The following is a 27,967-nucleotide window of genomic DNA, read 5'->3' on the forward strand; positions in this document are numbered from 1 at the left end:
TCATTAGCAAGATCGAGAACCCAGAGGTCAAGTTATAAATAGTAAATTTACTTTATTCAAACATTATTATTCTGTAGTACATAGCAGTATTCGTCTTCGCAAACATTATTCTCATCTTTCATCAGGGGATCTGAATACCCCCAGCGTTCCCTGGAGTCCTTATATGTATGTAGGGCCCGAACTCGTCGCTTGAAACGATTTTCTTTTCTTTGGAATGTGCATTGGCATATAGGCATAAGAAATGAGCGAGGTATTCGATACCCGCCTCCCGTTTCATAAAACACCAAATGCCAGAGTCTTCATGAGTCACGGAAAGAGAGTCGTCCCGGGTTCCGGCTGCCGATCGATAGTGCTCCAACGCTGCTAAGATCTCGAATCCCTGTTTCCTCCGATCCGCACTGCTCTGTAAAACTTCTATCTACTCTCGCGAACAGCCGAACCGGTAGAGAAACCCAAAATGCGGTCGCGAAATGCGGGGCTCCTTACAAATGCACTTGGGACTCGCTCGCGGAAACTGATCGGACGAATTAGAGGTCGATAACGTTTTCTTCAGCCAGAACGACGGAATTCGACCATAAAAAATCGTGACGTAATCCCTACATGTCCCCGGGCAGTCTCCAGACTTCCGGGAGATTTTGAGGCAATCTAGTGAGGGAACGGGGCGGAAACACCCATTAGGCAATGCAAGACTGGATATGCCAACTCGAGGAGTTCTCCAGTCTACGTAGACGGGGAGCATACACTGCAGAACCAACGGGTTTGAGACTTCAATGGTTGGAATCCGCGATCATCCATCCTTATGGGCAAGAAGGTATGGAATACATCGTGTGAATTTGAAATAAAATCCAGCCGTCCTCAGATCTCCCCACCAATGATCGTTCTGTATAAATAAGCTAAAAGCACTTCCATGACCCGTGGGACGCATGGCATCCGAAAATGAAAAACAATCTATGCCACACGACGCAGCCGGGCGATTCTGGAGCTGTTTTCAACAGCGGTCTTCCTTCTCAAGGTTTCGGATACGCTCGGGAGTTCTCCAAGTTTCGAGTTTTGAGTGAGCTCGCAGTGATCAGGATCGGCCATTTCGAAAGGTTCGAGGTGTATCTACTTTGATTCGATGACTAGAGTCTTCATGTCGATGAGACTTTTCTTACGAGTCGATTCTCTCTCAGTATCGAAATGTTTCGCACATCGGAGTTCGAAGATCTTTTCTACTAGGCACGAGTATCCGTTCTCTGGTGATCCGCGAGCCGCTGAGCGCGCGCCGCGAAGACGTGGATAAGTCTTCCTATTGAGGTGTGAATTACTTCACTCCGAAAGCCAGGCGCGTCGATCGTGTGTCGAGTTTATGTAGAGGACCGGGTGCGGCAATCAGCTCCAAAACATTGTTGCCCGTATTTACAGATGCTACGGGTCGTCGGGAAGAAATTTTCAGAAGTGCAATCGGAAGATCTCCCCAGAAACTCAAGTCCTGGCGAAACATCAGGGTCAGTGAAAGCTCTCGGGCATCTGCTGTCTAGAGGTTCGATGCTACCGAGAAAGAAAGTGGAGGAACTTGAAGTTCTGCTCGGGTTCTTGATCGATGAATACCGTTCCGTGGATCCGATGATGATCATTTTGATGCGGAAGCCATTCATCAAACTCTGACCTTACAGAATCTTCCAGAATTTCGCTCGGATGCTTGATACCATAACGGCCGCTTCATACCGTTCGGATGTGACAGGCGCACGGATAATTCTTTGGTTCCTCAATTATCCTCCCCGCTGCATCATCAAGATGATTTTCGACTAAGTTCCCATTCGCTCATCGTTTTCGATCCACCTGCTCCTTCCAAACACGGAATTCTTCCTGCCTAATCAATGCCAAAAAATAATGGTTTTCTGAGCGCGATGAAAGCATTACATTCCTTCACCTGAGGCAACTGTAACTCTTAGGATCTAACCCCATTCGCCAGACAACAAGCGAAACAAATTCCTATCAGCTCGATTGCCCCGATGACGAAACCTGCGACGCCTACGTAAACTGAAAATTGTTCAACTTTAGCCACAAGCGTATCCAGACACCCTTTGAGGTGGATAGGGTTACTCCCACAAGATTGCGGTACGTTCCCGACGCTATTCCAGTCGATGGAGGAGGTCACGCCGCAGCATTCCAGCTGGAAACATAAAGAGAGGATATTAGAAAAATGCCTGCTTGGAAATACGGGCAAACAGAAATTCAGGCTCAGAGTTTCCTTTCGGAAACGTGAAAGATGCCTCGAGCGAGAAAGGTATGTAATTTATATTGTTGTGGAGAATTTCCGGTATAAAGGAATTGAGTATTGTCAAAGTGTTACCCGCACCTTCTCTTGCACGAAGTCCCAGGCTTGCTTGGTCGGATTGACCTCGATCCTCTTGTAGTAGTCATTCATTGATGCCCTCAACTGCTGCTCGGTGATCTCTTTCGCCTTACCTCGGTAAACGAATGCGAGAACGCCGACCGTGATTTCAGCGCACAGCAGAAGGAACAACAAAGTCGAAAACTGTAGGCAAGATACGACAGCGTGTTAGACCCATCAGAGTAAAGACGTCGGAATTCTGTGTGACTTCCCGATTTCTACGACGGAACAATGTTCGTATTCATGTTGGAACTCCCGTATCGAGCGAAACCTACCATAGTGAGCATGCAATAGCTCTCCTGGGACGCCCCGCAGCATCCTAAGAAAGCTAGCAGGAACACAGCTACCCCGATTACAATGAGCGCGATGGGTGCGCTGACATAGTTTTCTCCGATGAGTGGCCCAGTCCCCTTCATGAAATGCAGGGACACTGCACCGCATACGATGATAACTATACCGCATACCTGGAAAACGAAGAAAAAGAACTTTAGACCACGTCGTACGTCAGCGGCGAGTCGGGAAAGGATTCGAATGATATCCGGGAGGGCGATAAAAGCCTTCATCGGGTGCCGCAACGCCGGACTGACGGCGGCGGAATTTCAAGTGTTCGCTTGGAAATAATCCTGTAACTCAATGTGCCATGGAGGGAGGCGATATAATTACGAGTCGAATCGGTTTTCTGAGACTACAGCTCGCGACAGCGACACGGAATTCACGTTCGTGACCGCCAAGATCATCGAGCTCCCATCAGGACGCATATTTTGCTTGCACGAGAATTCGTTTGCGGTAATCGATCGCCTCAAGTTCTCGGTCGGCTCCGACTCCGCGTCGCCGGAAACCTTGAGAATGGGTTCTCGGGAACCTTATTAAACGGATCGGGAAGGCGCCTGTCTGCATCAGAATCACTGCTCGAACTGCTCCCGAGCGTTTCCCGTTGTCAACTCGAAAAGGGCTCGTCGGATGGGAGCATTGACCCGAGAACACGAGTTGTCGTTCGATCGAGGCGACTTATTTTTAGCGAAAAGACGAAAGTTCACGCGATTCTTTCCGAATGGCGCGATGCCGTCTCGCAGAGGATAGACGGTCAGGAATAGAGGATCTCCCTGGGCGAATTTGAGCTGCGACAGGAACTGACACCCCGTTTTCGCGCCTTTCGGAGTAACGGGAGAAGAAGACGAATCTTCCACCTATGAGCTTCCGACCGGACAAATCGCCGTGTTCCTGCTCAGCGGAACGCAAAGTAACATACATCCTTGGTCCGAGCATCCGATCCGTCATTCGATGTTCGCGGTTCCCATCGCGAACGATTTTTTCTTTCCTTTGAAAGCCCTTCCGAAGGATGAATCCCTCCGATTCAAAGAGAAGAGCTGGACCACGCTTGTCGGAAGTAACCAAAATTTGTCAGGAATACAATGGCGAAGAGTCCCATAGAAAAAATATAGCGGGAAGAAAGATCAGAATTGCATCTTCAACCATAAAAAAACAGTTTTGTCAGCTCAAGTTTACTCCGCGATAGCAGGCAATCGATATGATTGCTCGAAATCGCTCCAATTTATATTTGAACAGCTGTCGACAATGATCCCGAGTCTAACACTCAGCCTCATTGCCCAGGAGCGTCCACGGCAGCGGTACGAGTTTATTCCAGACCCGTAAAAGACTTCCGATTCCCATCGGATAGAAAATCTAGCGTCAGCATGTGGTACTCCGAGAGCCCTCCGTCGCTTTCGAATTCTCGGATTTCCCTAATTCTGCGATCCGGGAACCCCTCATAACCTACTCTGAAGTTCGAAAACTCAAGATTTCCAAACATTCAAGACTTCCGTCGCGTAGGCGCTCCGATGCCAATCAACGTTGATGGAAACGAGCGAATAAAGTTCTGGATATCGGAACTATTCCCTACTGCCTTTACTCATGTCACTTTTCCACGGTTGGTTCAATAAAGTTTTGCCCGTATTCACAGTTGTCTGACGAGGAAAAAGTCCCAAACTTCCGTAAGTTCAGGATCGTTCAAGCATTCGTCCATTCGGGATAGAAGGACCCATTTGCCTAAGAATGCAGCAGCGTGGATAATGCGGAGTTTTTGCTTATAGTTTGGGGGTTCTACGTTCGATTTGCTTTCACCTTGGCCTTGTGGTCTGTCGTCTCGGTACAGTTCCAACTACAACACGCCGACATTATTTAATCTCCGATCTCGCCCCCACCGACCTAAGATTGATCCTGCATGTGGGTTCGGCTCGTTCCCTTAAACCCCACGAGACCGATAGGCGCGATACGCAGATCCCTATCGAGGGGACCTTGAAGTCCGTGACTTAGTTTCTATGCTAGGTGTAATTTGAAGGAACCTCTTATCGGCTCGGAATTCGTTGCCTCGACCCCGGAGCTCTCCGGATTGTCCGCAGCAAATCTGGCCGTGTCGGCAAAAATGAGGGCGAACGGATGCATTCCATTTCGGCGGGCCAGATTCGAGCGAGATCGCCGGCTCGAGTTGAGTTTACGGATCGATAGGGTGAGAACTCTCACGAATATGGCTTTTGTCACCCAGATACGGGGAAATAGCGGCAGATCAAATCAAGGCTCCCGGCAACCTATTTCTCGTGCGGGACTAGTCACGTATACGAGCGAAACATGTCCAAGAGATTCGGTCCCATGAATTGCCGTAATTTGATCCGAACTTCATATATTGCATGTATCTTGTATGGATGTCCGTCGTGGGGGGATCAAATTGATTCTTTTGCGAGTTCATCTCCGAGTGCACTTCGGAGCTCAGGTCGACCGAGACAGGAAAACGCCGATGGATGCGCGTTGGGACTGATGATATTCAAGGGTGAGGCTTAGAAATTTTGAAGGACGCCGATGCCCTCGGAAACTCTAGCGAGAGCCCTTCGTTCGGTTGACGATGGGAGCCCAATGATCAGCGGCCTCGCTTCACGGATCGGGTCTGGGTTTCATTCGCTGGAAGGTCTGCTGACTTTCTCACCGTCCCGAAGATAATTCAATTACAGATATCGTCACGTTGCCGGGACGGCTCATTTCCAGGCTACGAAAGAGACGCTGACGAAGTGTCAGGGATCGCTTTCCTTCTGTTTGCGTAGAGCTTCGCGGCTTTCTCTCGCTGAGTTTCTCGCGTTTTTTTCCTGGTGCAAATCGAAATACTGCGCATCACTGTTTATATCCGGGCCCAATTAGGACGATTATTATTATTCGCTGCTTCTCACCCCTCTTTTCTCATCATTAGATGTTGGAAGAGGTCCTTAATGGCTTCTCTTGTTTGCTCGGCAGAGCAGGTTACCGAAGGTCGTCTATTTTCTGTTTGTTGGCATGGCGGAGCAAGCACGAAGTGAAAAGTGCAATCCACAATAACTTGCCTCACTCGTGTTTGTTTCAACAGTCGTTCGTGAAGTCTCGAGTTTCGACCAGTAGCTCGTATAGCTTGCTGATCGCTGATCGGTTGACTGTCTGATGTTTTCAGACAACCCGACATGGAAGTCGTTTCGCAAAATCTCATAATTAGAGACGCCGAAACTACCAGCCTGATGCATCAGCAACAAGTGCAGCGATCACCGCTCTCCGCTCAACCGACAGCCCGGGCCGCTCTGTCAAATAGATGGCTCTCGCCAATTGAGGCGTTTTCTGGTAAATGAATGTGAGATCTAGGTCAGCGATGCCACGCAACTTGATGAAATGCGTAACAGGGACTTCTTCGTCGTGTCAGAAGTTCAAGCCGAAAGAAAACGCTTCCCGGGCGTTCCCAGGAGCAATTTTGAGCCGGCGAGGAACTCCAACAAACAGGACCGCGATGGGTACTCGGACACCTCAGCTGAATTTTTCATTTCTTTCCACTTTCTGGAGGAGGTCTCGAGTCTGGCGGGCGATACTTGAGTTTGTTGAGCAGATCACCCGAGCCTTGATGGTTCCTAACTATTTGACCGAGAGACATGGATAGGAAAACCTGGGAACCAACTCTTCGATCCTAGCGCTGAAAGGCGACCCGCATCGGAGAACAGCGTGGGAAGGATCCATTCCATGGGCGGGAGAACAACCATTTCTCGATCTTCATTCGAAGGAGTCTGGACCACGGTCAGAATGAGCGGCCCCGTGAAATTGTCCACTGAACCTTCGATTCGGATGACAATTGTTGTCATTGGAAGGAAGCGGAGAAAGCGATTGGAATCCTCACAGAAATCGTGTGTGACTTTCTGAATGCTCCGCTCAAAACTAACGGTACCGCGTACCGAAAGAAGAAGTGTTTGGAATAAAATTCTCGAGTCTCGGTTGATGCCCCATCGCTTTTTATATGCTTCAATAGAAAGTGAACAAAGCTCCGTGACGATCCGCCGTCCGCAGTCTTTTGACATGTCTAGCAGAGCGGACTCTCGGCGAAGAACTTGAGAACGACGAAAACGCGTCAAAACTTCGAATTGCGGAGTGTTGTTGGTGTGTCCGCGCGCGCGGCCTCAGCTCGAATGTGAAACTTGAAGTCAAGGTCCCTTACTTCACCCCTCAATCTGCGATGACTTCAGTCAAACATCATTGTCCGCTTCGCAAACAATGAACTCACTCGCTTGTGTTCTGGGAAGACCCCAGCGAGTAGTTCGAAGACTTGACTTATTTCGAACTTCTAATCGGTCTCCAGGTCGGAGTTGAGGCCGCGACTTAATGGACAAGCGGCGCTATACGAAGATCATTTTCGACCCGAATGACGGAACGCTCACCAAAGGAATGCTCAACCGTCACCAACGAAACGTTTGACTAGCCTTCCAAACATGTATCGCTGAAACAGTTGGCGTTTAGGCCACTCGGTCCGTGCATGCGGCCAACCGACCGCCTGACTGCTCAGGCCGTCCACCCCCGCGATCGATACGATTGCTCCCTGGTCCCCCGCCGTCCCCAGGGGCCCCTCACCCACGCCCTCCGCTCGCCCCGGCAGGGCCGGCGTTCACTTCCTGGATGTGATCGACGCGGACTGTCACCTGTTCGAAAGCAGGGTATTCACCGATTGACTCATGTTCGTCGTTATTCGCATCACAATAGGAAGAGGAAGACAGTAATCAATTCTGTGTTACAACAATCCGCCGTGAAGAACATCTCACGGGTGCGTACGGCCAGCGCAGCGTGAAACGGAAGAGAACTTGTCCCTACTTCGACCGAAATCGAATGGACCGAGCCGGGCGGGGAACCGTAATACGAAACGAATCGGATAGGGAAAAATCATTGAGAGAATAATTAATTGATTCACGAGATATTTTCAGATTCTACGCTGCGCCCGACGCTCTTCTCCCGCGGGAACTCGCAGCCACAGCGGCTGTTTCGACGGAGTTCGATCAGCGTGTCAGCCGCTCAGAATTTCGCGCCCGTATCCGACTCGAGATAAGCGAGATAATCGGCCTCGCATATCCTCCGGTAGTCTTCCTTGAGCTTTCCCACCACTGATTCAACAGTCAGATGCGTTCGGGAGCTCCGCAAAGCTTCGACAATCTGTCCACCCGAATAACCGTCTGAAATCAAATTGCGGACGAACTGTGAAGTGCTGAACAATGGAGAGCCTCCTCCATGCCCCCGATCATCGGTGTCGACGGACCAACGTACCCGTTTGATTCGCTAACCGCAGTAGATCTTCGTTGCTGAGCGATAGCGGCGGAACCGCAGAAGTCGACTTGGATGGAGACGACGGCAAATGCGATCGCAGAATTCGGAGTCTTTGTGACGCGCGAGGAAGTTCGAAATAGATCTTGAGTTTCAGCTCACGAACCAGCGATTGAGGCAGTTTCCAGGGCTCGCGACAAGCGGCGAGGAAGTTGACGCTTTGCGCGTTCTCATAGTTTTGCTTACGCAACCAGTTCAGGCGCTCCGCAAGATCCTGCTCACGATTTCCGAACGCATGGAATGAAGTGAACAAGCGAATAAGCCGATGCTTTCCAACTAACTCGTCCAGCTAACCCATAAAAATGCGTGAAATTCGAAGCGTGGCTTTTTTATGAGGGAAAGCGTCCTCCTTCACCGCTTTGCAGCTTTTCGAACGACAAAGAATCTGAAGGGATTCTCCCTCACTAAGGAAAACTCTCTCCGGATCGGAGACTCGGTACATGATGATGTCGTCCGACACTCGAGACGTATATGGAAACTCAGACGTCGGAATGGCCCGATAGCATTAGAGCTTCACGGTAGTCCGCCAGAGTTGCATTGTAGTTTGACGGCACGACGGCTTTCTCGGAGACATGTGCAAGAGGAAGATTTCCAAAGAAAAGGGAGAATCCCCCTGTTCGCTTTTCCCGCTAAAAGCGAATCGCAGCAAATTCTCACGTTGACGGCGCGATCTGTGGAACGGAGCTTGTCGATATTATCCAAAATGATTATTGCGGGACTATGGCAGACGGCAGAGAAGAACACAAGCTCGGTCAGGTTGTCTTGACAACGCCGCAGTTCTTCAACATCGAGCCAAAAACCAAGCCAGGGCTTGGGGCAGTTTTCATACAAGATCTGTCAAGAGTTCTTTTGTTAAGCTTCCGGAATCCATCATTCCATCCGAGATGGCGATGGACCACATCGGATCACGCATCCGTAGGACGAGAAAAATACTCTTTGTAGATTACTTCGTACCCGAAGAGCCAAAGTTTTCCCGACGCCCGAGGGTCCGTAGAATAGGCAGCACCTCCAAATAGCTGACGCGTTCCCCTCTGACGGAGGCGAACCGGCTAAAGCGCACATGACATTCTTACCTAACTCCTGCCCTGAAACGATTGCTTCCCAAATGAGCGGTCGGAAATCACGAAAGGGTTCAGCGCAGCGGGATTTCCCGCCTGAGTATTGAGGTCACTGATTGGGGAAAATGGAGAGCACATCTTTTGTAACCTGTCAAAACCGACGGGGGAATCTCGATATTGCCGTGCCAGATTTCGACGTTAGGAAAAGTCTTCAGAGCGCTCAATGTCCCGTGGTTCGACGGAACTCTCTCGAGGCAGCGATCGATTTCTGTCAGCCCGCCCCTACGGACAGTAAGATAATCTGATCAATCGATGCTCCGATCCGCGGGTATGTCTGAGGCCTTCTTCACCGTGCTCGCGATCGTGGCGAACGGAACCGATTGGGGTCACCAAGTACCGCATCGAAATCTTTTTTCAAACCAGAGATCTGATATCGAACCTTTCCGTCGTGACATTTATCATGATCCGCTGGTTAACTTGCTGGAGTTTCATGAACTTGGTCGAGAGAGCCCTTTCTAATGCGCTGAGTTTGAACAGCTTGGCGGTGTTCGACGCGGAAGCGAACTCCTCCAACAAATCCAGCATTTTCGCATGGAAAGCCATTGCGTAAAATCGTGTCAGTTCGCTTCGCGTTTTCAGTTTGCGAAGCTGCTCTCGTCCGTAATACTCCTTCGAAGCTCGCTGATCGTCCGTATAGCACGTGAAGCTCCTCAAAAAAACCCTTCCGACAGACCCAGACCCACTCGGCACTGTCATACGAAACGACGGGAAACCATCACCATCGTTACCCTTAGTGTTTTACTGCTATCACAATTGCTGTTTTCGAAGCCACTACGGGTTGGTGAAGGTGGTTCGCGATCGCCACTGCTGGCTGGCGCTTCGTCGTCGATGTCACTCACACGAGATAATACATTTTATTTTTTTTTCTCTATAGCACTCCACGTTTCGTTTCAGCTGACTGAGATGCTCCTTCAGCTTCGAAACAACCAGCGATCGGACCGACGGACGAATGTCGGGACCGGACGTTCGCGTTATTGTTGCTGAGGTTTCTGCAGAGCAACTACGACCGATCACGGTATTCTCGAGCATGGAGCAAAACGCGGTGGTGCGATCTCTTTTCCGTCGACCGCAATGTTGTGACGGCCAATCAAATTTGAATATTCAAGAACTCCGTGAATTCCTTTCTCTAACCTGTCTGAGATCGTCTCTGTCCTGATTACGTCCGGTTTCGAAAATGAAGGCGTTTCGGAAGGAGTCTACGTCCGATCAGGGAGGCCTCAGAATCGGAGATGATGCCTGAATTATTGCGAATATTCGAGTCTCCCGTGCGAGTTTGAGTCTTGGAATGCATTCAGTATGTTCTCGACGCACCCATGAAAAAAAACCTTCGTCGGGCGGGACCGCTCAACCAAGCTTTAAGGTCTTGGGTATATTTTTCCACATGGCTTCCGGCAAGAATATTCCGCCGACAGCGGGGGATCGAACCCACGTCACCTCTCGCACGAGCGGCGTCGTTGCGATTATGTACGTTTGCTCGAGAGGTGATAAACGCGCAATTCGATCGACCACCCGTCGGTCCGACGCACCTATCAGACTTCCACTTTTTTTTCATATACAAATCGCTGCGCTGGCTCATGTCGGGTTCTTAACTCAAGTCTCCGAAACCCATGGCGGTGAGTATTCTATCAAGCTTGCGAGGAAAAAAGGAGGGCCGAGACGAAAGCATTCACGTGTCATTTACTACTCAAGACGACGTGAGTTTTCGCTGATTCCTGAATGGCGGAAGCGTTAGTGCTGCTTCGTGTCGAAACGAAACATTCATATGTATCATGCAAGCTCGGCACTTGGTGCTTGGCCCACTCGCTTCTGCGGGCATCCAATTTGCGTGGCCGTTTGTCTCTCACCGCTCATCATCGGTTCTGGTGCCCGTTGCCCGGGGAGTCCCCTTATTCGTTAGCAACAATCACGAGGAGACGATCAAGAGAGAACAAGCAGCCATCCATCTGCATTATTGTGGCCCAGCACGGCGAACCACGGAACCGATGACGGCGACTGAAGGTGCATTAGCGACAAGCCTGCTCCAGATAATCTATTCATTAGGTGCAATATTGCTTCCTCAATTCTCGAAAATAGGGAAGTCTTGTCCTGTAAGAGATGTAATTGCGATATTGTTACGGTTCCCTGGTGAGTCAATCTCACCAAAATAGCGTCGTAAAAGACGTGAGAAGAACCGATAGTGTGAGACGATTCCACAGCGAGACAAGCGAGCGAATGTGCAGTCGGACAACCGAACGGCACGCCAGCAGGCAGTGGTCGAGACGGCGAGTTTCCACCTCCAAAATCAATAGCAATATACACAAGCTTCGATCCTGCCAGAGACGTTCACCCCCAAGACGTTCACCAGTGACTACGGGCGGAACATTCTTGCCTCTGCATACGATCGTGTTCATTCACGGGATCGCGATTCGGTCTCGGAATGCTAACAATGCGGAAAAAGTTACTTTGCTTCTCTTCGCACATCGCAGTCTCGAGTCATGACGCTTACTCAAAATATCTTGGTATTAATTTCTGGAAATGCCGCGGGTGTTCACGACAGCACTGCGGTAACAAGTTTTTGAATGTACCGACATCCGACTCCAAGCCTGATTCGGGCCTTCAATTGTTCGATATTCTCCTTTCACTAGGGGCATGGCGATGGTGCTCTTTTGAGGTCCGGGGCAGCGATCAGGGCCGGAGAGCAAGATTCTGCAGTGCGTTCCCTGAAGCTTGACTTCCCATTTTGATTGGGAAGCCCAAAATGCTCACCGGCGTGATTTCCTGAGCCGCTTGCGAGCAAATGCTTTCTTGTCGTTTTTCGAAATAAACAGATCAGCCGCAAGATTTCGCGAACTATGCGACTTTGAAGCAATATGTCGAGCTTAGGCGGATGCAAAAAAAACATCTATGAAAGACGTAAGTCGTTGTTGCCAAATGGTTCCAAGAGCTCCCGGCTTTTCGATGACCGACCATGAACAATGGAGTCGCGGGAACTTTTGTGGCATGCGACGTTGTGTCAACCCTTGTACCGGCTACGCAAAAGCTATTCGCACGGAACACATGGTAGACTTCCTCGACTTGGCGAGCCTTCCAGAAATGCAGCTCTAAGATTTCGCTTGAATGCGATTTCAGAGAGCGTTCGATCCGAGGAACAGAGACGTTGAGCTCCTAAAGTCAGAACTGCAAGAGGGGATGACCATGATCGGTTTCGGCAGCACCCCTACTGTGATCAAGACTAAGCCTGAACAATCAGGCTGGAACAACTCCGGTTGGAAATCAAGATCAACGAAGAACGACGGCGGAACGAAGGTCGCCCCGAGGGAGTGTCCATCCAGGTGATCCACATAAGTCGAGCTCTCCATTCAGGGATGTGGGAGACGCGGGCATCTGAGCAGCACTGACATGAGTTCATCCGCGGAAGGATTGCGAAGCAGATCCTAAATCCCGTTCGACATAGTCCTGACTCACACATTCTCGGGGGCAGACATTATGGTCGCTTTTTGAAGCCGACTCTTCATTCAAATTCAGCACGAAGGTCCTTCAAAAATCCCAGTCCTCCATACGGTAATGTGGAAACAGGACTGGCTTGATTAGGGATGCTTCCGCGGAGGAATGTCCGTACCGAAGGTGGGAAGCCATGGAATTTATACGAAAGTCCCCGCTTGTCTCTGCTGACTGGAAAAACGTCGACTCTGCGCAGCTCAGATTCTCGACGGCGAGCCGCGAGTCCAAGGTTGTCTCAGCTGGGATGGATGAGCACAGAAAATATCCCGAGGCATCTATCCGACTTGAGAATACCGCAATCGAGATGATTCGGGAAATGAAAATCATTGGAACCTTCCGCGGCATCTTCATCTGCCGAAAATGCCCCGACCCCGCTTCCGACCCTCCATGGAATTGTTCTTACAATGACTTAATTGCCGATCATTTCCGCGCTAGACTTTTTCATGCCAGCGCGAACTTCGGCTCCTCTCTCGATCCTGATCCGGAATTGACTCCCTACAATGGACTGGCGGCCGATGAACCAGTGTGTCAGGCGACATCTCGCGACCCAGATCGTCTCGGAGTTTTCTCCGACAAATCCTCGCTCATTGTATATTCCTTGATTCCTTGATTTAAAATAATCACAGAACACCGCTGAACGACCTGGTCACCTCAGGTCACGATCGGCGCTATTTCCAGAACTTCCGGTTTTTCTTCTCTTTAGCAACAGCTGAAAATATCCATTACCACTCCCTGTAGAAGTTGACGAAGCTTGTCCAAGCGATTTCACGCGCTTTTCGCCCCTTGGTTTCCACTTTCGCTCGTCGATCTGCTGCTCGATGGAGCGAGTGAACATCCAAACGCTTTTCTGATTCGATTTTCCGTCAGACCTTTGACAAACGATTAGAAATGAGACTCAACTCCATTTATCAGAACCGACCGACCACCGAGAGCGCGGAAAGACGATTGCTCCGAAACATTGGCCACCCAGGACATTCAAAGGATCAAGCAAACAAGACAAATATGGACATCCACAGATGAAGTTGTGGAGATCCTGATTATGTCTGACGCTTCCGTGAGCGCTGAAGAATCACTGAATCGATACCGGTATTGCGTAATGAGAATCAATCCGAAGCGAACAGAAGACCTCGACAACTGGTGGTGGGTTGCTCTCGTGTCTGGATCGCTTCTATTTTTCCTGTTTCTATTCCGCCCGGACGAACGAGTGGATGTGACTCTGTGGATTCACTGCGAGTCGCCGTCTTGCTTTGCTGAGCACAGCTGTCAAGTCTACAGCCGGTCCGGCGAGCATGCACCGTGCACCATTCTCAATGCCCGAGCACAAAATTCGGTCCTACGGACACTCGCGGGGCACCCCTCACTTAAAAATATGCCGTATTTTCAAAACCACATGTGCTTCTGGCCCGCGACGCTTTCGCTACTACCAATGCTGGTAGTGCTCGGAAATGGAGCCTCAAACGACCGGACTAGCTCTCAACAGAAGACGGACGACCACTCGCATGCAGCAGCGAGTCTTCATTAGCGGGGAGTTTCGACGTCATCAGCACGAGATTTTCTTCTTCCGCGGTTTGGTGTCTGATCCATCCCGGGACGAATACCTTGCTCGGGGTCTGGAGACTATTTTAATTATATTCCCGAACTCCCATTTCCCGAAACCCCTATTGGAAATCACATCGGACGGATAATGACGGGCTTGATTGCTGGACGGTTCCAGCTAGCTTATCACAGAACCATGTGGAATCTGAGCGCTTGGCGTCGGCAGACTGACCCAGAAACGGTTTCGATAACCACCGAAGGGTCAGAGGTGATCAGGAAGGAGACTGGGAAACCCCGCCTTCGACGTCGACAGCAACCCCGAAAGCCGCAGCAGCCAAACGCGTCGACTACGATGTTGTATGACGGCTGCTGCAATGACGATAGGTGTCCAAAGAGCGAATCTGAACACAAACAACAGCAGATAGAGCCATCAACAAAGCTCAATTCTCTATCACCACAGCACGCAAAGGGCTTCATGAAGATCCCTGAACCGGAGATTGACAGATTACGTCGACTTTGAATCGATCGGCGGAACCGCCAGGAATAAAGGCCGGTTATCCAGGAAATCAGTGGATTCCATGAAATCGAAAATAGAAATCAAATACGGTAGACGGCTCCGATGAAGGCTAGCTGTTGGATCACTAGGTCCTGATGAGTCCATGCTAGGTGAGAGGAGGAGAGTCCCTCCACGTTGACGACAGACAAAAACGTGCATCGTTGCAATTATTGTCGAGGATGAGTCACTCTGTATGGATGATGACGAATTGGTATTTTCAGTTGGAGCCAGAGCCACTTCCGACAGGCTTGATGCCGTGATTGTTCGGAGGCACAGATCGGACGAGCAGCCTTGAGCGATGTCCAGCTCAATCTGGCTCGGAGCCGCTCTATTGAGAACGACCGAGAACTCTGGAGTCGGGTTTTCAGCGAATTTCGAATCTCAGGCAGAAAGTTCCCGCGGTAAAGGACTCGCTCATAGCTAAAATAACGGAGCGAGGTGCACGCGACTCGTTCAGATTCTCTATTACGCTCTTCCCCGTTTCCTGCCCACAACGATGGAACAGAACCCAATATCTCCTCCCAGGAACTCCAGCGGCGGCCCCGTTGCGCCAGGGAACTCCATGAATGCTCTCTGATTCAAAATATTCCCATACAGGCCGACGCGGCGTCGTCATATGAGCCTTTGGGTTCCATGGAAAGCGTGGCTCCCAAACTAATTAAACCAGGGCTATGGACTTCGCCTGGGCCTGGCTCGCTTTGGGCCTGGCTCGTAGCCCCGACAACTTGTTTTTGACGCACTGACTGAGACACAAGTCAATTGGATGCCGCGAACTCTGGTGTTTGATTGACTCTTCCGAAAAATTATTCGCCATATGTCTCTGTTTTCATCATCAGGCACAACAGAATCTAGATTACGGGCGCGACAGCTCCGCGAACCACATCTGACCCTTGAGGGAAGCCGTCGCTCTATTTTCAGGTGCGTATCAATCTTCGGCGAGCAGATTAACCCAGTTGGCCGGGGAGTCAATGAAGCTTGCTTCAAAGGCACACTTTCACTTTATCGACCATGGCGTCGTCTGTTGTTTGGTCAGGAGTGTGTCGTGTTCGGAACGCGTCCATAATCACTTCAAGATTGGCTCACCGATCGCCGAGGGCTTCCTTTCAGTCGACCATCGGGGAAGGAGAGTGGAAGTATCGATTCTCGGCGAGACACGATTCGAAACAAGATCGACGGGACTCTCCCTCACGATCTCTTCCTGCCACTCCCACGGACTTACAATGGTACTGAAGTTTCGTTTCACTCCTTTCGAATTCTCATTTTGGGAATCGGTCTCGTTGAGCGTCGTGCGACTACCGGAGAATTCATCCTAACTTCTGCCGTAATGTACGTGTCGTCGTTAATTTCAATGGAGCGATCCGATGCGCGACATCACAGCATCATCACGGAAGGACTTCTGTTCGACTTCGAATCGGAATCACGAATCTCCCTACTGGATGAGCCGACCGCATTGCGCTATGGGCTCGGCGCTCTGGAGGAGTGGTACAAGCGGGTACTTCACTCATCAGTCGTTTGTTTTACTTTTTGAATGATCGCCTCGGATAAATTTGCATTGCCGAAGCTACATCTACCTACTTAATTCCACAACCGAAAGATAATGTTCAGATCTATCGAGGAGTTGACACTTTGAATCGACGAGTGACTCGTCGGATCTTTGATCGGTACAAAATAAGCGGAAATTTTGGGAAAAACCCACTTGTCGACGAACTTGGGCTACCCACTCGAGCCCGGAGTGTCGCCCGTAGCGGTCGTCTGAAGGGTACTTTGTTGTCCGCTAACTGGAACCACCGAGCGCTGCTGACTACTTTATTCAAATTCAGTGACGAGGAGGGAATCTCGTCATTCTTTTCGCGGCAAGCCGCTGAGCGAATCGTCGGACCAAGTAAATAAATAATGAACACTTATATCAGCTAGGCTCAGGATGCTTGTCAAGGAGGAATCGCGGATATCATGAGCACCATCGCGACTCGCATTTTCATTCTCCGCCCAATGTTGAGTAAATAAACGACTTAGACTCGATACTTCTTCGGGGGATTGCATGGTATTTTCGTCGCCGTTTCTTTGACATATTCGATTCATCGGGTCCTCAGACAGAGCGGACCCGGGCAGCCTTTCATACCAGATGCGTTCCGGCCTATTGTTCCCGTCGTCGTTTTCGAGTGAGTTTACCTCCGTAGAGCCGTCTCGATCAGAAAACATTGTCCCAACTCGTGTGCTCGTCGTACACGGATGTGTCCGAATACACACAAAGCTCTGCTCCGAGTCGCAATTCGCGGATCAGCTCTGGAAACAGATTGAGTGAGCTCGAGCAAACGATGGCGAGAGAAAACGGGAAATAGTCTCATGTTCTCCCCTCATGGGGGCATTGACGGAGGGCTTGAGGGAGACCCGGACTTATATTCCCTGGTGATGCATGTGCACGATATGAGCCTCTCGGCCCTCGGCTAGAGAAGCGGTCGTTTGCGGGAGGTCTGGATTTCTCAAGGACTCTGATTCAGCCACTGAAGAGGTTATTGAACCCAGAAATTAAGAATCAAGCTGGATGCTGATATCTAGACGGTCCCCGCACGTGAGCGGAGGAATCAGGACACAACAACAAAGAAGTTTTTCCGCTCACTACACTTAATGAATTCACAGACGGGAACATCACGCAAGAGGACATTTTTTTTTCTTTTCTCCGCCTCAGAAACTCTGCCGGAGCGCCGAAAGTATGATAGCGAGAAAACTCTGGCGCTGTGATGATACTCCGAGTGCTCCTCGCGTGGGGAAATGAGTTTTCACATTTGAGACGGGGCTCGTGCCAGAGGATCTATCAAAATAAGTCGAGGCGCAGTTCCGTAGCACAAGAGTAAACCCGAGCCGAGCAGTAGCGGAAGCATCGGTAACAGGAGTCGGAATTATTTTCCAGATGTATGGCGGTTCATCTCTTTCGAGTTCAAAGGATCGTTTTTACGAGCCAACCAATCGCTATAACAGCCCTCATGTCGAGCTCTCGATGCAGTTCCAAGCCGGATTCTGTCGTTGCTGCGGTCGGACTCGGTTACGACGGCAGGAATTAAAACTCTTTAGAAGAAGCGGGTCGACCGCGGTGACAGGGTTGCTCGCCAGAGCTGTCTTTAACTGGGGGGGGCCTTCCAACGAGTGTCTCCGCGCCGTTTCTGTTTTCCTCCTGATCCGTCCATTGTACCAAATCGACGGACCGTCAAACTTTTTTGCCAACGCGCTTCCGATTCTGAGTGAGAGAAGTTCGAAGATCTCACAGATCTCGGGGGATACGAAAATTGAGTCGCAAGGAGGAGCATCGGGGCATTCGACTTGACTTTCGGGAGATTTCTTTCTAGCTCCGTATCATAGCGAAGAGAAAAAGGGAATGCAATCTCGCTGATGACCGTTTCGAGCGGAGAAAAAGACCTGAAACTTCTTTAGACCTCCCGCGTAACGGCTCGAGCGAACGACAACCAGATCCTGAACGCTTTTCAACTTTCGACTCGCCTCTCGGGCTCAAGACTGGCTCGTCGTTTATTCCAGAATCGCACTTCAACTGCGCCATTCAGAAAGGCCCGACAACAGCGACGACGGCCTCGGCCTTGTGATCTGGGTCGCCCGTCCGCTCTTTGTTCTGAGCTAGGTGCTTACCGGGCAAATCCATTGCAAGGAATATGCCACGCTCACATGGAGAAGAGTCCGCGCTCATGAACAAAGTGTTCTAGCGTCGGCGTCGAGTCAATAACTCGTATAGAGTCAGGGAGACCACATGATCACGGGGTCATAATGCTTCAGTGGTGATCCAATGTGGAATAGCCGCCAATTATTATCAGGCGGGAATTACGACTCCGAGATTCTATTCGGAGTGAACCCAAAGAGCTTGAATCGGCCCTCATGAGCTCGTGATTCAATGCTTCTGTCGATGCTCGGATCCTTCAGGTCGATGATTCCGCATGTCGTGTAGCGAAAATGAGACCGATGCGCCTACTGTTCGCAGAAGGGTCGCATCGATCTGGCCTTGGTTTTTTCGAGAATAGAGCTACATCTCACGTCACACGATGGGCTGCATCTGCGACGCTTGCGGGTGGATCACACGCTCGGAAACGATACAGAGAGCGGGCAAGTCAGTGAACACTTCGGCGCAGACTTGCGCGTAATGAACCAGGGCTCTCCGAAGAGAAAGCGAGAGATCTCTCTCGCTTGGATGCCTGTCCATCGATTCGCTCGCCGCTGCCCGTAGAGAAGTCTTCATCCGTCGCTGAGTTTCGTTTTCTGAACAAGTTTCCGAAACGCTCGGGAGATTGCGTTCTAAGGCGAGGCTCCAGGAAGAAGTTTGGAGGTAGATAAAACCGATTCGGCAATAATTGCACAATCGACTTTCGATTCCGTCGAGGGCTTCCACTGTTTCTCATCATCTCTCCGGATGTGTCGATCGGGTCGCTGAACCGTTCTCCCAGAAAGCCGAACATGTAATTGGAGTACGCGAGCCTACGATTCCTCTGAATTAACACTCCGAGCATGTCTCAATTTCTGTGACCAAGCAGGAACGATATTTTATATGTCGATGTCCGCGGTTTGCCTCCGCGGAAGGAAGTATTGCGCGGGAACATCGCAGGAGGGGCGGCATTGACGCCGGATGAATTTCCCCTGCGGAAAGTCTCACCATAAACATTATAACATCGCCACGGGACACCGAAAAGTGTTGCTTCCGAAATATTCTACCTAGATATGTGGCCGCTGTGCCCGAGCGCATGGCGGCGATTGAGCGCGTGCCTGATTTTCCCAGACGGATGGAACCATGCGAACGATCACGACGGAGCTACACGTACCTTTGACACTTTATATGAACTCTTCGGCTAGCCGTTCTTCCTATTGACAATACCGTGGCGGTGTGTGAGTAAGTATCTTTTTGTCTGTGTGTGCCGATTTTCGATAAATGCGCGTTGACGATTCCGCCTCCTCTCTTCCCATTTCGCGTCCTGCTTTTTTTCCTTTCACCTTCTGCGGAAACGCGGACGTCATCTTCGATCGCCGCTGTTGGGGCGGCTGGATGCCTGGCCCAGCCGTCGGGTTCGCACCAAACATAAACCAAGCCTCCCGTCTTCTGGACTTCCGCCCAGCGTTTCAGCTCCGTACAAACCGCCTGGCGGACGTTCCCAGTCCTTATCTCTGCTCGTTGAATAATCAAGAATTCTCAAACAGAAAAACCTTCTTCATTGCGAAACATCTCTCGAATGAATGGCAGTGGATGTTTCAGTTGGTGAATGATAGCCCCCGCTACAATTGGTTAGACGTTAGACGGACTTCAATCTGACTGACCGAGAAGTAGAGCTCATCAATCGGGAAATTCAGATGGGAGAAACGCATCGGGGATTCGAAGAAGATTCGCGGACTTCACCACGATGGAATCGACACTTACAGTAGGAGCAGCTCGATTCGCCGCGCCGGGTGTGTAATCATCACCAGCTCTTTCCGTCTAGTCCCAGTCAGTGGACCAACTTCGGATGAGAGAATGTTTCCGCTCAAAGGATAACGACATTTAGACATCTCACGTGATGTGAACCAACCGTTAGAAGACCTTGCGTCAACATCGTGAACATCTTGCCAGGGTCCATTTGACCACGGCTTCCAGCTTGGGCCATTCGCTGTGGGGCCGTAACACAGCTCACTCAAACACTTTCAAATCCTCAAGTCACTCTGTCAGGCAGGGCATTCATTGATCCCATCATGCGCTCGTTGAGTTGGTCAAGTCTGTTTGTTCGAAAAGTCTCACGATTGCCAGATTGTTGAATTTTCTTGGCGAAACTTCAGCAATGGATACGGTTGAATTTTTCGACTACATAGTAAGGAGCAATAGAGCGGCACTCTCAGAGCAAAAAATCCCCAAGAGCATACGGAAGTACAACCGGGCTCGAGATATTTGGACACCGTACGGAATGAATCCGAGCCCACCACCGTCATCCTTCCGGGAAAATTCTAACGCGGTCGCCTTGATGGATATGTATAGTTATTATCCGTGAGATTCCAAGAAAGGATGACCGAAATATCGGCAACAATCCTGTGATCTCTCGGAAGCGATCGGTCGGGAAGTTTTCGAATGTCACGGAGACCAACGCTCAGTAGTGTTCAATGTATACAAACAGGTAGGTACTTCTGAACTTCCATCCATACTCGTTGTCGGGCCAGCGTCCGTCAGAGCTAGACTAGCTTTCGCGTCGAGCTACGGTGGCTCTGTCGGACCGATTCGAGCAATTTGGCCAACAAGGGCTTGAGCTAGCGCGTGATCGAGGAGCTTGCCGGATCGCACACGGAGATATAGGATTCAGCTTCTGGCTCGACACGACCGAACAAGAACTAATTCTATCAGTCGCAGTTCAGATCGTCGCTGACATGAATCCACACTACCTATGTTCATTTTTAGTGTATCCGTTCGCGGACTCCATCTCGTCCACTTCCATGGAGAGCGAGCGTGGGTTCTAGCCGAACTCGGCTGTCGCTTCCGGCTCGGGAGCTCAACCCAAGCTGACAGACGCTATCGACACGAAACCTCCATCATCGTCTGATACTTAATTCCAATCAAGCATGTTGTCTCGATGCAGGCCTTGATTGTTTCCGACGAATATACGAAGGTTTTCCCTGGACGCCGGACAATCAGCTCCCTCACCGCCGCCATCGCCTCACTCATAGAAGTATCTCGTTAGCGCCTACTTCTCGACTAAACTATTTTGGCAGACATCGATATTGCATTGGGAAAAAATATTCACCTAATAATACACAATGTCATGATTCGCGCGAGATAGTCGTCCGACAATGTTCGAAGAATGTTCGAGTAGGTTCCTCTCGCTTAGTCAGTTCTTCCATGAATTGGTGAGACGACTCGATCAGAATCTGTCGAGAAAACGGTGATCCCTTCCTGTTCGATCGAAGCTCCGTCGGAGCTAACTAGTCTCCTTCACCGGCTTGACAGTCCACGAGCCTTCTCATAGAATAATTCCCATCCGGATGGCGGCGATCATGCCATGGAATCCACGATTCTCGCACAAGGCATGGACGCTGCGACAGAGTGAGCGTGGATCGATACGAACAAGATCTCGAATTCGATCATTGCTCTTCTTAATGATTTGTTCCGGAGAGGTAGATGACCCGATCCTCACCTGGTCATTCCCTGTATCTCACAATTGACGTGCTGCCATTGCGTGCAATTCGCAAAGATCTCAAAATGAGGAAAAAAAACGGAATCTTTCGGGGGAATGGGGTTAGGGGGAATCTGCCAATAGACTAAGGACGGTTCTCGCGATCCCGCATTAGATGGGGCATTGAATGTCGCGGAGTAAATGCAACTTCCAAGAGGAATCTCTGATGTAGAGCGTGTCACGATCAAATGCGCCTTGTCACGTTCGGGCTGCTCCTATTTGCCGCGGACTGGGTGACGTATGTTTCGGAGGCTGAGCTGCTTCGTCAGCTGATCGACGGACGAAGGGTTCTAAGCCAAGCCGAATGAAAACCGAGCAAGCAAGCAATCGTATCTCAAGCGATCGTGATTCCAATGATCGAGAGGCACGTTAGGCATTATGAGCGATGCTCACATCGATACGCTGGTCGGTGGAATAGAAAGATAAACGTAGAGGGAAAAATTAAATATCGCATGGATCGGACATCCTCATTTGAGCCCATCATTTGTCCAAGGTTGGCCGCGCTTTGCTCGGCCGGCCGCTCGTCGCTCTACCGCCCGTTTGTACAAAGGTCTGATTCGATGAGTGTCATTGCTCCAGAAAGCGTCGCAAATTGAATATTTCCCGATGATGACGAGCCGCTCACGAATGCAACGCGGGCTGAGGACATTGACGATTCGAAAACGTCTCCAAGTCTCCAAGAGAGAATTCCCAGAGAACGAGATGGCAGTTCGGGCGAGTAGCGAGTGGAGATTTTTCAATGAATCTAGATTGTTGGAATAAGCGACCGAGGCATTGTGTTCACGAATTTATCGGGCGGACAACGGAGAAATGCGATCACGGTCTCGTCACTTAGCTGCGCGTGTCAGGCGTTCCTTCCGTTCAACTAGGTAACTCTTCGGCTCTGACTCTTCGTTCTTTCCCGAAACGCCGCGGAACGATTGTTCCAGGCTTCAATCCAAATCGTGTCCGCAGCTTGGACCATGAATTCGCTTTCTATTTATCTATCTCATTGTATTCACTTTCTTCAAGAGCTTCCTTCTTGTTTCCGAAGACGTCGCCTATCAGAACGAAAATCTCTCGAAGCGCTCCCGTAGCTGTTTCCTTGATACGCTCGATATTGGGTAGATGTTCTTCGGATTTTGCCGATTCCGTATTCTTCCCGAAAGTCCGCTCCTTAAGAAAACTCCACGACTGTCGAGCAACCGAATGAGACTGGCAATATTCCAACGAGTCAAGTTGGGTGGCGGTCGAATCATCACATGGATCTCGGAGAGGACCCGCGGGTACTCCCAGGACCGAGGAATTTCGGGAGCGAACTCGGATCATCAGCCGAGTTTCGAAATGAAGCACAAAAATTATTCGGAGTCACAGTCAGCTTTAGCAGCGCACAGATCCACGTGCCGAAGACCATTCACGGAGCTGCTTAAGCGAATGAATAAGAAGAAACTCTTCAATCCTCTTTGCATTTTCGGTCGTGTCTCCGAAGGTGGCGGCCCTTCGAGCTTTAGTTCCGGCGGTCCGATGCGCTCATTGTGATTCACAAACACGGCGCGTTTCCGACGCGATTGCTTCAGATGACGTTGCGGCAGACGTTGACTTTCTCGTCGTTTCTTCAGCTGGAGCGCTCGAGTCGGCGAGTATTCGGCTCATTCTCGTGTTACACTGGATCTCAAGCGAGGGATAATAAAAAAGAGGATGAAAAGAAGGGAAATAACCAACGGTTCCTCCGCTTTGTGCCAACGTGAGTCGCGTCTCGAAGTTCAGACACCGCAATCCACGAGATTGTCGCCGAGGTGGAGTGGCGTTTCCCGTGGTCTATCCATGAAATTTGTCGTCGGCCAATGACATAGAGTTCTGTGGTCCCAGAGCGAGTCTCGTACTGAATCAGCTGACGAGAATTTCCTTGAAAATTTCGAGAAGCGAATGTGATTGGATCGAATTAACGAGAGCGGGAGACTATCTTCGGTGTTGATGACACGGTCTGCCACTCCACGCAAAAAGAAAAGCTCCAAATAGGCGTTCACTCAGAAACCGACGCGTCGCCAGCGAGAATGCTCGTCAAGCATTTTTTGTCCATCCCCGCTCCCCTTCTAGGTCTCTTTCGCCGTCTTCCCGGTCGTTTTTTTTTCATCATTCCAACTTCGGTTGTGACAGTTGACAGTCCTTAAGCCATGACAGTCTCGTACCTCCATCCCCACCAATCGCTTCGATGCGCATTGCGCCTTTGTCATCGGGGCTTTTTGCGTTAGAATTCGAATTTTTTCCGCACGCTCCGACCGTGAGGGCTGCCCTTCTCCAAGAGCAGAAGAGCTCCGAACGTTTTCCTCGAGGCGACGCAGAGAGGACAGCTGAAGACTTCAATGGTCGAACGCCTGATACCAGTAGAATACCGATGTTGCTCGGAGGAGCCCCTCGCTCATCGGTCACGGAACGATACGCGTTCCCGGAAGAAGTTAACCTTGCTCGGAACCGAACTCCCAAGAAGCACGGCGATTCCGAGCTCCGTGACTATTCATCGTCAAACGGCACTCGCCGACGCCCGGCAAGACCTGCCCCGAAAGCTGGAACTATGTCATTGTAATCATTGCATCTTCTTCTTCGCGCTAATTCTAAGCAGCTTCCCTCGTCGTCGACGTCGTCGCCAGCCCCGAGAGAAGAGCCATTCGGTCAGGAATGTAGCTTCTCAGTCAGAAATGCGATCTGACGATTGGTAAACGAGCCCCAAGGATGTCGTGTCCGGGAAGATCGGGCTGATCAATGGAGATTTCAAGGTTGCTCTCTCGTTTTCCCTTGACAACCAACGCCAAACACAGAAGACCGTTCCGCTAGTGATGGAAAGGACGCAAGAGGATGCGATTCGCGTGGAAATCCTCGCGATCGATACCAACGTCTCGCGGGACGCCGTCCTTTGCGGGTTGCAGGGTACTCTGACGCCGTATCCGTCTATTGAAGTCGCAGTTCACCAATTTCCCGTGACCGGTAATGATTTGGCGGCTCTCATTCCTCTGCATCGATTCGCGGATTATTAGCTCGAAATCGCCTGACCCCTTGGACGTCGGATCTTCCCCCTGCCGCGTCTTCGTCGAAGGCGTAGGTGAGGGATCGAGCCGGAGAATCGAAGGGAACTTCGCAGAAGCACAAAATGGGCCCTCTGGAGTCGGAAACTTCGGTCCTCAATTCGATTGAACTGCATGTAGCGATCTTCGAGGTCCGCGACCGACCATGAGACAGGGTTGTTATTATCCGCGTATGAGTACGCACGTTCCAACACACGTTTGGAGCCACCTAGCCTCCATGGATCGTAACAAAGAACCGCGTCTGTGTATCCGACAGTCCGACCAATGGAGCGACCGACCGATCGACGGTCGGTCGGACTGCTCGCGCCATTCGGCTGTGTGACCGCCTACATGCCACTCTTGGGACAGGTGGTCAGAAAGGAAAAATATCGCCGGTGTTCTTTGTGAGATACCCGCTGTGTTGACGACCCTACACACGTCAACACTCGCCAACTGTTTCGGGAATCTTCCCCGAGCCAGCCGCTTCGTTTTCCACCATCAAGTTCAACGGTTTCTTCCCCAGCCTGTTTTTTTCCCGAATGTTCCTGTTTTGAAGTTCGCGGCATTGCTTTCAAGATCATCCTAAGAACAAGCGTGAAGGCTCCGAGCATGGAGACCAGACCGGACTCGTTCGGAAAACGACAGGCCGTCGAACCCTGCTGTTGAAAACTTCCGGATCGCGGAATTACGCCGCGATGTCTCCGTCGATTGCTAGTTTCGAATCCTTACTATCGTTACGATGACCAATAAAATTCCACCATTCATCGCGGACGCAATCAAATACCGAAGCTAATAGCTTGCAGCTCCGACGCGACGGATTCGTCTTAGGCGATGGGGAGATGATGTACGAGGCGAGGCGAAGGGGAGAAGCCTCCCGGAGCCGCATCACGTCAGCCGCAGATATCCAAACATGAATAGTCTGAACGTAGAACAGACTGCATGCGAGTACGCCCGGTAGAAGGAACGAAGTTCACCATATTGAGCGCGAAATCCGTTCGCTATTTTTGGCTTCCCTTTCGCCGGGAGGAGCGCTTCACCGCGGGAATGATATCGTACGAAGCAGATGTTATTCAGATGTTAGCCATCTGCACTTAAAGACTCAACGAAAACTAATTTTAGGATGGTATTTAGTTTGCGAACATCATGTATGCCAATGTTGCTTTCAGCTGCCTGGTCCAAACCCGACCGAATAATGAGCGTCAACGAATCGAAAGTCGCTTTCGGCCGTCGGAAACACTTCTGTAGCCATGAATTGAAATATCTCGAGCATCACTCGAGTTCCAGGGACATACATCCATGACTCCTATACAGAGCGAGCGTACGTGTTTCGTGGAGAAAATCGCTCCCCGGCAGATAGTTACCGGTGGCCAGCTATTGATGGTGGAGCCGGCCTCCACCTCTTGTAATCATCCTCCCCATGTGTAAGTATTTCTAATAGGAGCGAACAACAAAGAGATGAACGCTAGGAATTCGGACTGAGAAAGACGGATCGGAAGGGATGCTTTCTATTTCTGGAATCACTGCGGGATTTTGTAAAGTGTCGGCACTTGCTTCGCAGCACTCGAGCTCCGAACACCGAGCGTTCTGAAGAAAACACTGACCGAATTTCGATCTTGTTTTCGAACAACAAAAGTTGCATTCGCCTGTTTGTTGAGAAAGTACTTCTCCTCCGCAATTCGTTCCGATCCTCCCTTTCAATTTTATCTTCATGGGCCCGCATGTTCGATCCCGCCGAAAAACTTCGCTCTATCATCAAGCTCGCGGAAAATTGGATGGAACATCGTTTCCGATCGAGTTCCGCATGCAGTTTTCCTTTCATGCCGGAGATCTCAAACGGCAGAGCATCAGAGCGATTCTCGATAGGCTCTGGACAGAGTCTTAGCGGGATGATTCGAAGCAAAAGTAACGTCCGAGACCCTCGAAGCCTGATGAAGAAATACATGAGATCAGCTCCGCATGATCGATCCAGATTCCGGAGAAGAAATTCATCTCGTAATGGACACTTGTTTTTGTTCAGATAAAAACTACCGATAGCTGTTCCCCCACAATCCTCCCGAAACGATCGAATTCCTTAACGATTCGGGGACTTTTTGGCGGGGCTGAGTGGAGCCGCACTGGAGCCGTCAAAAACTGGCGGTTGAATACACGCTTTTGGGATGGGCAGCGAGCTCGAGGCAGAATGGGCGCTCTGGATCAGAGTCAACGCTGGTAAAATGCAGTTTTTGCGCCAAATCTGAACAAATGAAGTTCTGCAAACACAGTACTTACCGCGAATAGAAAGTTGAAGACGAATAGAAGCGTTTTAATGCACGCCAACCCGCAACTTTGAACCATGATGAACTATGGCGAAGTCCTGCGAGCTGATTGAAAATACGAGTGATCAACTATTCAAGCACGAATTCAGGGGCTATCTCCCGAAGATTCCACCTTGAGACTTTCCGGCACGTTGAAGCGGCTTCTTTCCTAGCTACAAGCAGTGGATGCACTCGACGAACCCAAATTCGGAGCACTTTTCGTTATTGCACTCGTTTTCCGTGAGTTTTTCCCTTGCTGTCTAGCTCCCAATCGCTAATTATAACTTAGCGGATTAAGTTGTGACACTTTCGACGCGAACGGATTTTGTGAAACTGTTTCAACGAAATTCCAAAGCAGCTCCGCAACGAACGTTCAATGCCGACCCGGCCGCTGTCTATGGGTTGGGACTTCGCCGTAACGTCCATCAGGTGTTTGGGTGGAGAGAGGCTGTCAGGGTAAGGGCCGGTCGGGCGAGAGAAAGTTTCAGTTCTCGTCGCAGCGATCACGCTTCCAATAATTCTGAGTGTAGCCTACTTTTGTGACTCGATTATGAATACCCATGGATCGTATATCGGAACAGAACAGGATATTCTTAATCCGAAGGGACGATTCGGTTTCTAATGAGCGCAAGTTTTTCACAGAAGTCTTCCCGAGAGATGGCTGACGCGGAAAGTAAACGGTGTCTGCCTCCCACACCTGCGTCGTGGACGAGGGCACGCACGTGCACATTTCTCGATGGAATCGTA

General features: G+C 50.4%; 1 protein-coding gene across 1 annotated transcript; it reads right to left on the minus strand.

Annotated features, from left to right (window-relative positions):
- Positions 1-32: 32 nt before the first annotated feature.
- Positions 33-27,619, minus strand: LOC100903629 (CD63 antigen). Its single transcript, XM_003748290.2, has 4 exons — positions 27,195-27,619; positions 2,653-2,841; positions 2,342-2,521; positions 33-2,155 (listed from the first exon to the last, which is right to left on the minus strand). The coding sequence occupies exons 1-4, from the start codon at positions 27,258-27,260 to the stop codon at positions 1,931-1,933; spliced, it is 660 nt and encodes a 219-aa protein (XP_003748338.1). The 5' UTR covers positions 27,261-27,619; the 3' UTR covers positions 33-1,930.
- Between the last annotated feature and the right edge of the window lie 348 nt (positions 27,620-27,967).

Source organism: Galendromus occidentalis, unplaced genomic scaffold (genome assembly GCF_000255335.2).
Source record: "Galendromus occidentalis unplaced genomic scaffold, Mocc_1.1 scf7180000077530, whole genome shotgun sequence".
Lineage (NCBI taxonomy): Eukaryota > Metazoa > Arthropoda > Arachnida > Mesostigmata > Phytoseiidae > Galendromus > Galendromus occidentalis.

Excerpts from the sequence above, each read along its gene's own strand:
- LOC100903629 (XM_003748290.2), bottom strand. The coding sequence starts at position 27,260 with ATGGTTCAAAGTTGCGGGTTGGCGTGCATTAAAACGCTTCTATTCGTC. Across the intron at positions 2,522-2,652 it reads GCTATTGCATGCTCACTATG|TTTTCGACTTTGTTGTTCCT; the intron begins GTAGGTTTCGCT and ends TCTTGCCTACAG. Across the intron at positions 2,156-2,341 it reads GGGACTTCGTGCAAGAGAAG|CTGGAATGCTGCGGCGTGAC; the intron begins GTGCGGGTAACA and ends TTATGTTTCCAG.